General features: G+C 41.6%; 1 protein-coding gene across 1 annotated transcript in view; it reads right to left on the reverse strand.

Annotated features, from left to right (window-relative positions):
- The window catches only part of PTPRR (protein tyrosine phosphatase, receptor type, R), a 96058-nt gene that overhangs the window by 4590 nt on the left and 77874 nt on the right, over positions 1-13594 (reverse strand). Inside the window, exon 8 of the mRNA XM_014539594.1 lies at positions 12335-12448. Coding sequence (XP_014395080.1) covers positions 12335-12448 — 114 coding nt within the window. The remainder of the gene's footprint in view (positions 1-12334; positions 12449-13594) is intronic.

The following is a 13594-nucleotide window of genomic DNA, read 5'->3' on the forward strand; positions in this document are numbered from 1 at the left end:
AACAGATAAACTCCCAGCTGAAAGAGGGCAAAGGGCTTCACACCATACATTCACTGGAGACTGATTCAAATTCAGGAACTCATCACTATCATCTTTGAAAATATGGAATAATTGTCTAATTGAATATATTGGTATACAGAACACTCTGTGGACCTTTGTAATAACTTAAAATCTGAGATTATCTGGGGGACGTTACTCATTATGAGATAAAAACAGTCTTTTTATAGGGTGACAATAGTCAAAAATATACCCAAGAACCTAATATAGTACCTGTGTACAAAACATATTTATGGAATAAATGAATAGTGCTAGATTAATTATGAAACTCTCAGGAGAGCCCTGAAATAATTCATCTTCCAGGAAGGTTCTGACTTGGCCCATAGGTGTCTTTCAGATCAGACAAGGCTCCATGGACTTGCTGAAGTCTGGATCTTTATTACTGGTGTAAAATTCCTAACGCAAGCTGGTCCTCAAAGGTAAGAAGCAAGAATGCTCGTGTGTGTGTGTGTGTGTGTGTGTGTGTGTGTGTGTGTGTGTGTGTTTTAAATGAACTCTAAAAGGCATCTTCTAACTCCTTTTTAAAGATCAGGCATTAAAATAATCCTTGACTTCCAATAGATCATGGTTTAAACTCAACCAAGGTTAACCAAGTTTAACATATATCCCTGTTGATCAAAATGATGCTTCAGTGAAGAAGGCTTATGGGGCCCAAAATAGCAAGACCATCATCATTTGAGTAGTGCCTGATGTCACCACCATTACTCAATACATTGTGGGTAAAGACGGTCCCTCTTTGGAGATTCCTCTTGAAACACAAATCTGTTTCTCCAGGAGGTAAAACACATTAAGCTACAATACCTACTGCCCAGCAGGAGTTAGTTTATCAAAAAAGAGTAAGGTCATGTAAAAACAGGGGAAAAGGACCCAGTTCACTACGAGCATGGTCCTGAGTTTGGAAAGGTTTGGGTTTGGGATGCTAAGGTGTCAGGTTCATTACCAGTAGGGTACATTAAGAGGAAAAAGACACCACCACACACTGTGGTCAAGACAAATCCTGTCTCTACCACTTAGGGGCTGTTTTACCTTATTTTGTAATCTTTGCAGTTTTCTCATCTTCAAAATGATGAGGTACTAAAATAATAGTGCCTACCTCACAGCAATGCTGTGAGACATAAATGGGAGAATCCACTTAAAATGTTTAGCACACAGCTGAGCACATAAAGACACCACATTGCTAGCTATTTTCACTGTTACTCTTTGGTGCTATTTGGTCCAACAGAACTGGCTGCAAGGCCCTGGGATGAGGCCTCTGATGGCCTCGGAGAGCTGAGAACACGCCTAGCAGAGGACACAATACCGTCTAAGTCAGGCAAGCCTAGGTGGAAAGAGCCAAACATGTGTCTAAATATTAGCCATGATGTCTGCTATGGTGGAGGCAGGTGATGCGGAAAGAAGTGGGTTTAGAGTCTGATAGATTCAAGTGTGAATCCTTGCCTTTGAACCTACTAGCTTTACAATTTTGGATACATCATTTACTCCTTCCCAGCTTGGGTTTCTTCACTTATAAGGTGACATTAATAATAAAGCTCATCAGATTGTGAGGATTCAACGAGTCAGAGCATATCGATATCTAGCTGCAGGCTATCCCAGAAATCCCAGGAACCCAGGGTTCTGCAGCTGTGCCTGAGGGGCCGAGGCTAGTGGAGGAGGAGGTTGTGTCTTTAGGACTTGCTCCCAATGCCAGCTGTGACCAGGGCAGTTCAGCTTTTTATTGGCTTTCCATAGTGGTGTTTTGTAGGAGATTGTGTCTTCCCATTCATTGTTCACAAAAACATTTTGAAAACCATTGACCTGGCAAATAGCAATTATTTACCTAGTAAGGTTTCAAGTTTGGCCAGGGTTAAAGGAGGTACTCCATAAAATGCTAAGCGCGGTGGTTGTCCTTCAGCGAGTACCAAATCAATGCTGCATATTCTTTTCCTTATCCTTTTGGTAAACGCTTAACTCGCCCTATGCCCAGGGTAATGATACCTCTGGTTTGTCTGGAACCATTCTGGCTCACTCCTGCTGTCCTGTGTAATTATTAATAGGGCCACCTTTCCTTCTCAGAAGTGGCTTGGTTCAGATGATAAATTATTTGTTTGCCCTAATTATGCCCCATTCCACATGAAAGAAAGTCATTCCATTTATTGCAAAAGTGGTGCGGCTAAGTGGCCTGGTGGCTCTGTGGCCAAAGAATAAGAACACTATGTTTGGCCAGGCCAGAGAGGACCCAGGGCCACTGCCCCTCCAGAAATGGCAGCTATCTCACACCACATTCACCTCAACAACCCTGAAAATCAGCGTTGTCTCAGTCTGCATGTGGAGAAGCACGTAGCTGTGTCAGCTGGGGGTAAACTCAGGTTAGAAGAGGAAAAATATCTAGTTTTTTCCCTTTGCTCCTAGGAGAATGCTTTGGGGAAACACACACACACACACACATCCACACACACAAAAGAAAAACCAAAACCCCTCCAGATGCTCAGGAGGGAGATTTGGTTTTTAACATGTTAAAATTGTGACCTTTTGTGACTATTAACTCACACATACAGAGAGCAGCAGCCTTTCCTGCCGTACCACCCAGCACGCATCCGGTCTAATCAGTAGACAGAAGAAATTCTGCAGCGGTGACTCACTTCTGGGCTAACAATGGGACTCAACGCTCCTTGGCTTTTTATTATTTTCAAATCTGGAAATCCTTCGGCAAAGTTTGGTACAGTAAATTTAGAACAAAAAGTGTGGATGTTAATGTGCCTCTTGGGTAAAATCTCTGAGAGCTTGGGCAGGAGTCAAGCAAGGCTAATGTCTGCTGCTGTAACTCGGGGTACCTCGGACCAAGCTTTCCCCAAGTCATGGCATGGCAAGGAGGGAGAACTTACACATAAATGTTTTTACTGATTCTGACCTAGAATTTTAAACATAAACACTTTCTCTAGAATGGCTGTGGTCCAAAGTATTTGTAGGGCATAAAAGCCGACACACATCAAGTGACAATTCAATGGAAATTCAGTGGATTAGTATATCTTGAGTTCCATTTCCACCCCCAGAAAATTAGCCAATTTTCTTCTGAACACCCAGGTTAACAGTCAATTAAATCCTAGCCGAGAAGAAGGAAAAGGTTGTCTTGGCAACCACTTGAGAGAGAGTCAGTTGGCATAATCTGTTTTAGCAGAGGACTTCTTGTTATGGTCTCAGGAACTGTGATGTCAAGTAAATCCATACCGATCTCTAGGGCTTTAATTGTCCTTAAAAATAAGTAAATCAAAATGTTTAATTCCTGTTCTTCAAATGAGATCTTCAAAATTCACAAATTAAGGGATCTCTGTGATTAGCTGGGAATGCAGAGGAATATGGATAAATGTAAAAGCTAGGTTGATAAAAACTATACCAACAGGTGGAAATTTGCGCTTTAAAATTATTTTAAACAAGTTTTGGAATCAGAGAACATTTTTGGGACACATCAGTGTAGGAAGCTGATGGCACATATATTCCTCCTCTTAGATAATTGTAGTTAAAAAAAGACAAAACCACCAAACTACAGTGATTAATCAAAACATGTAAACAATGATATGACGCACACTGGAAGCATTTTTCTATCCTGTCTGGGAAGCTACAAGTAAGGTCTCTGGATGTCATTCCAACTTCGGGCCTCCAAGGTAAGGATGTGCAAAGACAACTGCAGATCTTGCCGCTGACTCTTAAATGAGAGGGTAAGACAAACTGTTTCCTGTTTCGGGTGGGGGTGGGGGAGAGAAAAGAAAAAGGCCTTGGGATCGCATATTATTTTCTGTGTCTCACTTCCAAAATTCTGTTCTCAAGTTCTTCCAGTGTCTAGAGGTGCCAAATAGGATTAAAAGAAATAGGATGACGAAAAAAGTTGAAGACGTCAACCTGCAATGGAATATGGTCCTTCCCTTCCTGCCTTCTGATGGTCACGCTATTGCTCTTTAGTCATTCTCCTGTAACATGGATGTGCATGTGAGCATTTTCTGAGTTTCCTAGGCCATCTTATTATTATTATCAATCATTACTATTACCTTTTAAAGGGACAGGTGCATCTCTCATGCTCAATGTGTAAATGACCTTCTGTCACTTCTGTGAAATGCTGGCATACACAAGCCTAAATGAATGTCTTGTCGCAGGAGCTAGACACCATGGAAGCAACTGGAATTCTTAATTAGGTGCTACAGTCACAACTAATTTAGTACTACTTAAGATGAGAAGATTTAAGCAGGATATGGAAAGGCTTTCTAAGTCATAAACCATGATTACAATGTATCCAATTTAGTACTAATGTACTGGGTCCTTTCTTTTTACCATCATTTTTGAAAATTGTTGACTTATATATGTACGGCAACAGGAAAACATGATTGAGCAAACTATCCTTTTTTACAGAAAAAAGAAAGTCATAGTACTTATTTCCAGATTTTAATAATAAGTAATCTAAACTGAAACCATTTGAGATAAACAATTTTCCTGGTTTATATAGCAACTAGAGGCCCGGTGCACGACATTCATGCACTGGGGGGATGGGGGTGACCCTCAGGCCAGCCTGCACCCTCTTGCAGTCCAGGACCCCTCGGGGGATGTCTGCCTGCCGGCTTAGTGCCGCTAGGTGGGAGAGGCTCCCGCCACCGCCGCTGTGCTCGCCAGCTGTGAGCCCAGCTTCTGGCTGAGCTGCGCTCCCCGCACTCCCCCTGTGGGAGCACACTGACCACCAGGGAGCAGCTACTGCATTGAGCGTCTGCCCCCTGGTGGTCAGTGCATGTCATAGTGACGGGTCATTCCCCTGTTTGGTCGATTTGCATATTAGGGTTTTATTATAGGATTAGTTCAGGGTCACCGTCAAAAGCAGGATTAGAATGTGAACTTCCTCTCTCTCTTAAACTTGTGCTTAACCCACTTAGGTTTCCCACCCCAGAAAACAATAGCCTTTTGGGAAAAAAATATCCTAAATTTAGCCAATTTCATTTGAGCAAAATTGGAAGTTCAATTCAGATTGTTAAAAAAAGGTCAAAATTTGTTATGTGATTTTGGATATATTATTCATTCTTTTTAGGTCTTGGATTCCTCCTGACATGAAGATTTGTAGAGTGTTCTTAAGGCCAGATTTTTTAAAACCATCTCTTTCCTAGTAGATGTTTGGCAAATGTTATGACTGTCTGTTATTGCAATTCCATTGTTCTCTACAAAAACAAAGGCTCATAGACTCAAAGAATGCAATAGCTGAGAGAAGTTTTGGGGAGCCAGCCAATCACTTCCCCATCACTGAATCCCAGGATAGAAAAGGCATCTTATTGGAGGGGTCTTTGAATCCACTTGTTCTCTCAGCATCATCAGATGGCCAAGTAAACATGCATACATATGCATCACTAATTGCTGTGAGTCTTAGAATGAAAATTAATTTATAAGCATTATGGATTTCAAAATTCAACTGTCAGGTTGAAGTCCAGAAAATATTTTACTTTTTAAAAAAAACATATTTTATTGATTTTTTACAGAGAGGAAGGGAGAGGGATAGAGAGCTAGAAACATTGATGAGAGAGAAACATTGATCAGCTGCCTCCTGCACACCTCCCACTGGGAATGTGCCCACAACCAAGGTACATGCCCTTGACTGGAATCGAACCCGGGACCTTTCAGTCCGCAGGCCGACGCTCCATCCACTGAGCCAAATCGGTTAGGGCTATTTTACTTTTATAAAAGGTCTCCTCATACCAGAAGACTAAGGGACCACTGATATGTCCCACCTCTCTTTTTACAAATAAGACCTAGAGGCCTAGAACGAACAAGTGGTCACACAGGAAATTAGGGGCAGAGCCAGGATCAGCACCGGGCTCCTTGACATCTGGTCCACCTCATGCTGTAGTGGCTGCCTGCTTACGTGTCCCACTAGCAGCGCTCAGTCCCAAATGACTGTTGCCCACTTCACTGTTTAATGAACAAATGTTATAAGAATTAATGGAATAATCCATCGATGTACCTCTAAATAAAACCCTGTGGGTGCCTTGCACTGAGTTTGACCTTCTTCTTGGGAAAAAAGAGATCCTATTTTAGTCCAAAATATGCTCAAAAGTATTATTAAAAGGAGAATCACAGACTCATGAATCTGCAGTGAGAACTATAGCACCTATTAATAGAAGTTGCTTTAAAGCCAATAAAAATAATGTCGTGCCAGAGAATGAGGAATCTACCAAATGGCTTTGTCATTGTTGTTACACTGGAAATATCCATTTAACATAACAGACTCATCTCTAAACCATTTGAATTCTAAAATGCGAATTTATGATCTGGATACAAATTGCCTGTTTTTGTCATGTTGTATCACAATAATCAGGCACTGTCATTTTTTTTATGGGGGGGGGGTGGCGGGTGGCATCAGGATTTTGATTCTTCCGAATGCTCAAACTCTCGACTTGGTCATGAAGCAAGCCCCATGTTAAGTATCGAAGTCACTGCCTTGTCCTTTTCTCTGCTGTTAGCCATGTCCTGGGCTTCTCTGTGGAGGCAGCTATACGTGGTGGGGGCAGATTGTAAAAAACGCTGGACAGTATGCAGCCTGGACCTCTTGGACCAGAGGTCATTGTTAAAGAGGGTCTGAGCGGATAGGAAAAGGCTGGTACACTGCAGAGTAAGAAGTATCAGCTCTCTGTCATTTGTCTGCCTTGTTACATTGGAAGCTGGATGCTTCTAATCAGCCAGTCCCACCCTTTCCTTTCCCCTTTTGGATGGTCCCACCCAGGCTCACATCCCTATGCCATCTCCAGTCTTCTCTGCACCACGGGGCTTCCGAAAGAACAGTTTGTATTCATTATTTTACAACTTCTTTCTCTCCATTTAGGCAGTCTTTGAGGAAAGGGAGCCAATGTGGAAGAATGCTTAAAAGGAAGTTCCATGGGTTTCCAGGTTGGGGAACTTTTCAGATCCTTTAATGCATCAATACTTTTTGTAAATCTCCAAGTGGAGAGGGTTCTAAGAAATATAGTATATAGCTTTTCTCTAACTTAATTGAGAATTTTTTTTCCTGAATACAGTCTAAGAGCGTTTGGCACGTAGCAGGCTCTCATCATTTAATTGATAATGAAACTGTGGCTCTGAAAAACACAGTCTGGGAAAGTCTGTTAAGGAATCTATCTTCCTACACCTGGGTGCCCAATGTACATTCAGTAGGAGGTGTTCAGTAAATGTCTGAATGAATGAACAAACACAGGATGCAGGGACAGCACTCAGAGCAAAGCCCTTGGGTGTCTGTTCTGCAGGACACCGGACACAGGATTCAGGCCCATCCACAAACACCCAACCTAAAAACACCCCAAGGTGGGCCTGGCTTCATGGGCTTGAGACCTGTGCCCTCACATAGGCTCCACCCCCTGTGCTGAGAAGGACCCTGCAGGTAAGTTAATGCTCTGCTGTCACCGTCTAAAAATATTTAATACTTTTTATGGTACTGGGTCTCCCAAATGAGGTAGCTGCTCTTTGCAAGGTGTCCCTTGCTAGAGCTCTTCTGCTCCCTTCCTGTGCCCCTCCCGCTCCCAGTGACCAGGCGTTGTCTGCAATCTCCTCGACTGCAGGGCCTCGGGTACACCCAGCTTCTGGAGCCTTCTCTTCAATTCTCCTTCACGGAAACCCATGTTCTGAATGTATTGACAATGCAGGCAGCTATACACTCTCTAGCTGTCATACTGGAAAGAATAGATTATTTCGTTTACATTAAAGTGTTAGTAGCTGAGAAGGTATAAAGTGTCACCCTCAACTCCCATCTCTAGGTTAAGTGGCCTTTAAAGAGCAATGATCCTTTTAGCCAAGGATTGGCTCTCTAATTAGCAGTAATATAGATGTTGACCTTACACAGGTATTTTTGGCATCCTCCCTATGTAGATATTTTGAGATGAGGCAACTTTCCTATATCCCTCAAATTATACACTTAAGATGAAAGATTTATATGTTCAGAAGAGAAACCAGAGTATTAAGCACAAATTGGTAGTTACAAAATAGTCATGGGGATGTAAATTACAACATAAGGCATATAGTCAATAATATTGTAATAACTATGCATGATGTCAGGTGGGTACTAAACCTACTGGGGGATCACTTTGTAAGTTATATAAACGTCTAATCACTATACGCTATACACCTGAAATTAATATACTATTAAGCGTCAACTGTAAGCAAAATAAATAAATAAATAAATAAATATGGGAAGCAGGGAAAGAAAGAAGACATATGAATGTCCATATGAAAAGATAAAAAAATTATACTCTTACAGCAACTGCTGATATCATCACTCTATTTGTGAAACAGCTCTCATTCATATTAAAAATTGTTTTAAAAATTATGGTGTCATTGCATTGTTTTAAAAATTATGGTGTCATTGCATTTTTTAAAACTGGCAAAGCATTACCAAAGAGATATGTGTTTTTTCTAGCAGCTTTACAATAAACATTTTCCAAAAGCCTGATTACTTTCTCTACAACAGTCATACCTTTGAGTCAGAAATCAGAAGTCCTGAATTCCAAAGAAGTCTATGTTGCCATTTTCTAAGCACCATGACCTTGGGCAAGTTATTTGATACCATGAATTCTTTCTTTCCTCGTTTTTTTTTTTGTTTGTTTTTTTTAAAGAAGCCAAAGAATACCTATTTTCCTACTGGTGGGTTCACTTTGGGAGTTAAAGGAGATGTGCTTTGAAGACAATGAAAAAAGGCAAAGATTAAATACACTTCTGAGTATGAAGAGTGCTTTCTGGAACATCTGAAGGCAGATCCAGAGCTGAGGGCAAGGACGGACAACTGCGGAGTCTAGGGTGGGGATGAGGTTTGAAGAACTGATAAAGGACGAAAAGCTGCAAGAGCAGAACGGGGACCATCTCTGCCTTTCCCGTCATGTGTTAAGGACATGGTCAGTGGTAGCAGCCAGCCAGACATGGATAATTTTAAAATGAGGTATGACGGGAAAAAGCTGAATGCAAGAAGCAAGGATGGGGGAACAACAGGTTGGATGGGGTGAAGGAAAGGAGGAAGGTTTTCTGTATCCCTTTTCACGGTGACTACAGGAGTGCACTGCAGACGGAAGGGACAACAAAGGAAAATGGATGCTGATCCTGTGAAGGAAGGAAGGAAAAAGAAAAAGCTTTCAAGGAAAGTTTAAAGGAGAGGATCTGTTTGATAAACAACAGCTGCTCAGAAAGAATTTTATGTAGAAGGGATGTTGATGAATAAGTCAGAATGATTTCGAGACACATACTGGCAGTAGTTCAAATCCAGGGGGGTGGGAGTCCATGGCTTCAGATCAGCAGAGAAGTTGGCTATGTTTTGAAGATCCTATCAGAAGAGAAAGGACAAGCCTTGTGGGAAAACCTTGGTACTGATGCAAGGCCAAGGCTAAGTTTTCTGACCATTTGCTTTAGGAAGGAAGGAGCAGATAGAGGAGGCATTGTGATATGATTTAAAAAATGTATTTATGATTCCATTCAAAGTTAGAGGACAATTTGGTAGGCTTGACAAATTGTGACTAGGAAGTGGAAACCAAGGTGGAGGTCAGGCTACAAAAGCAGCTGTGGGAGGTAGTTGATGGGAGGGCGAATAGGCAAGATTAAGAGTAATGGGGGCCAAAAAATGCATAAACCATGCCCAGTGCTTTTTAGGATGTTGTTCCAAACAGAGTCAGAGCAGGTGTTGGAGGCCAACTTGGTTCGGAGTCAGTTTAGATCTGGTGTTCATGGAATTCTAGCAATAGCCAGTAGGAGAGCAGGGCACAGGGATACCAACTAGAGTACCTGGGGGATTTTGGTTCCCAAGCAGGAGTCTTGTTTACAGAGGCACAAAGCAGGAGAGATCAAGGTCATTGTGGGAGCAGCTCCAGCTGATGGGGTGCTGCCCCTTACTTTCTGATGAGGGCCCCTCTTCTGGGTGAAGGTAGGTCCCAGAGTCTGACGTGAAGCCACCAGATTCTATTGGAGCCAGGGTGGACAGTACTGATGGAAGGCAAGGGGAGCTGGGGGGACTAGGAGAAGGATTGTAAGAGGAGAGGGAGAGATCATTGGAATTGATCTTCTCAGGTACAAAAGGAAAACATGAGCCCTGGTGGGGCAGCTCAGTTGCAGGTTCTGGCCTGGTCAGAGCACATACAAGAATCAATTTATGCAATGTCTGCATAAATAAGTGGAACAACAAATTGATATTTCTCGCTTTAAAATCAATCAATAAAAATGAAAAAAAAAGAAAGCATTTTTGGAAGCAGTTACATGTGGGGTATGGAAAGGTGGACGAGGGGAAGGTAGAGAGAGGGAAGGAAACATAGGCTAAGTGTTCTACAAAGTGCCTCACAGGTGTAATCCATCTTAATGCCACCGCAACCCTGTGGGATATAGATTATTAGTTCCTGTTTACAGATACATGCTCAGGTTTCTTGCTATAGATACTGATAATAGCTGTGGCTAAACTTGGCTGCACACTTACTGTGTAAAAGGCACTTTGAAAATTCTCTCTTAATCCTTCAACAAAAATAGAAAGTAGATAGTATTATTACTTCTATTTTGCACGTGAGAAAACCAAGGCATGGAGAAGTCCTATAACTTGCCCAAGGCCACACAATCAGAACATGGTGGGAATCATGATGCAAACCCAGGCAACCTGTCTCCAGAGCCTAGAATCATAACCACCACAGTGAGCAGCCTCCAATAAGCCAAAGTTAAGAGAAAAATAGAGGACAGATACACTTACAAGATTTAGAAATTATTATCTAAAAGGGGTCAAGGACAGATAGAAATAGAGAGGGAAAACTTTAGCCAATAAGGGGATCTGAATGTTTCATTTTTAGAGACACGAAAAACTTTATTGATAATTTTAATAATAATGAAGAGAATAATAACACAGTTTACATGTACTTAAGGCTTACCATGTGCCAGACTGTTCTAAGTGCTTTATGAATATTATTTCATTGAATTTTAAGAAAAATCTTTGTCTCATCGAAATCTAAGGACCTAGTAGGTGCTTGATATTTATCAAATGAATCTTAAAAGGTGACTCTAATTTTACTTTTAGGAAACTCTAGGTCACAGAGCAAAATCTCCCTCTCTCTCTTTTTTATTACCTCTCAGCTTTTATTTTTGTCTGAAATTATCCTGTTTATTTCTTAGCTTGTTTATTATCTCCTCTCTCTCTGTTAGCATGCAAACTCTAGGACAGTAGAGCCTCACTCATGCCGTCCAATGCTGCACTGGCAGCATCTGGAACAATGCCTTGGGCAGGAGGTGAGTAATCAGTATTCGCTGTATGAATGAAAGAAGAGAGCCCAGTATTTCAGCCTTTCAGAGCAGCTCTTCTTCCGCTACAGCACATTGAAGTACAGAGCGGAGGTCGGCTGCTCATATGCTGGTACAACAGCCTTCTTTCTGTCTGTGTCTGTTCTCAAGGAGCACCTGCGCACTTTCTCCATCACTGGCTCACCTATTCACGTACCCAGGTAGGCTTTGTTGGGGTGAAAGGAAGAAAAGTTCTTTTTTGTTCTCTTTTCAACCCATAAGCGGGGATCATCACAAAAGTGATCAAATGATCTATGTATAAAAGTGACTGTTTCACCTTATAGCCACAAGAATGTCGCCCCAAATTTATCAGATGGTAAATTTTATGCGTATTTTTCACAATTAAAAAAGGGGGGGCTCTTGGTAGTATGACATATACCTCATTTTAAAGGATCAAGATGAAGACGTTGGAGTCAAAAGTGGATGATTCAGTTAAGTCAAATGAAAATACAGAGTATGTAAGGAATAGGGCTGTAGACTAAGAAGGAACAGTTACCACCACAAACAACCTGCATCAGAGACAAAGAAGGATCAAGCATAAGCTTTTGGTCTTGTTCTCTCTCTCTCGCTCTCTCTCTCTCTCTCTCTCTCCAAGGGCATGCTTATAGCGGAGAGAGAGAGAGAGAGAGAGAGAGAGAGAGGTGAGAGAGAGACATTAATTGGTTCTCTTTCTCTCGTGCGTGGATTGAACCCAAAATCCAGGTATATTCCATGACCAGGAATCAAACCGGCAGCCTCTCAGTGCACAGGATGACACTCAACCAACCGAGCCACCCCGGCCAGGCTGGTTTTGGACTCCTGATGGTCAGTATTGCAAACAACACTTTCTTTGTTGGCTTTTGAATATAACGTATATTCTTAAGCACTTTACACAAATCACTACAGAGATTTAGGACTTTGGAGCCTGTGATGTTTGCAAAGTCAGGCTGGTCAGAGCAGGTTGTGACAGGTAACGATGCGCTGATCTCTATGACCCAATCCCACAGACACTCACCTGTCTACACGAAGCTGGCAGACAATGCTTAGTGGATCCACAACTCCTTCCTCTTTCAACTGTCGACAGCCAATGGATGTAGCAATAAAACACCCCGTCCTACCTATCCCTGCACTAAAAAGAAAGGACAAAGAATAAAAAGGTGGAAGAAAAACAGCAAAGATAAAATATATTTTTAAAAAGGTACCTTTAAATTTGGAACAACAGCTGGGATGAATAACAATAGCAACACCAGCAGCTCTCATATACTGAGTATTACAACCTGGGCTCTGTGCTAAGTGCTTACACACATTCTCTCCTTTAGTTATATGCAGTTAGATGAGTAGGGTGGAGGGAGGTGTTGGGTGAGGAGAAAAGTGAAAAGTGTATTGTAACTGGTCTACAAAGAATAATTAGGGTCTGAATTTAGGTAAGGTATGGGCACTAAAAAAGGAGGGAAGAGACATCACAAATGTGAGTCTGAAGGACTGGAGTTGAACAGTCAGAAAAGGAAAAAGTCAAAGATGACCAGGACTAGAAGAATGGTAGTCCCCATGAGACAAAGGTGGAATTCTGGAATGAGGGCTGACTTGAGTTTGGTCTTGGATATACTGATGGTGAAGATTGTCGTGAATAACTGAAAATTCAGTTCAGTTTAGGAGAGAGGAAGTACTAGAGGTACATATTTCTAAGTTATTTATAGTTGGATAGAAACACTACTGTCCAGGGAGTTTACACGTTTTTCTGCATTCGACAGTATGTCATCAACCTAACAAGCCCTTTCTCTCTCTCTCTCTTTCTCTCTCTTCCTTCCCTCTCTCTCTCTCTCTCTCTCTCTCTCTCTCTCAGCAATTTCAACCACTAATAGTCTTTATGTAAATTTCTTTTAAATTTACACTTAAATTCCCTAAGTTTCTCCTAAGCTCTAGATTGGCATTCCATCTCCTAGTTCAGTCTGTGGATGTTACTATTTTGCACTTGCTTCATCTCAGTGCATCTAAGCAGAGTTGGTTATATTTTCCCTCAATGGCATTACCAGTCAGCCCCAAGTTTTCCAGCTGCAAAATCTTGGAGACATTTTCAACATCTCACGCTCTAACCTCCCACATTCAAACTGTTACCAATTCCTTTATTTTCCATCTTTACTGAGCTTTGTGATCCCCCCTTCTTTCCTTTCTATAGACTGTGCTCACGTTTTTGACATCTTATTTTATGATTAGCAATGATCTCATTATGGGTTCCAAGTCTCTGGTCTTTTCCTGGACTAATTCACAATACACT

This window comes from Myotis brandtii, unplaced genomic scaffold (genome assembly GCF_000412655.1).
Source record: "Myotis brandtii unplaced genomic scaffold, ASM41265v1 scaffold2204, whole genome shotgun sequence".
Lineage (NCBI taxonomy): Eukaryota > Metazoa > Chordata > Mammalia > Chiroptera > Vespertilionidae > Myotis > Myotis brandtii.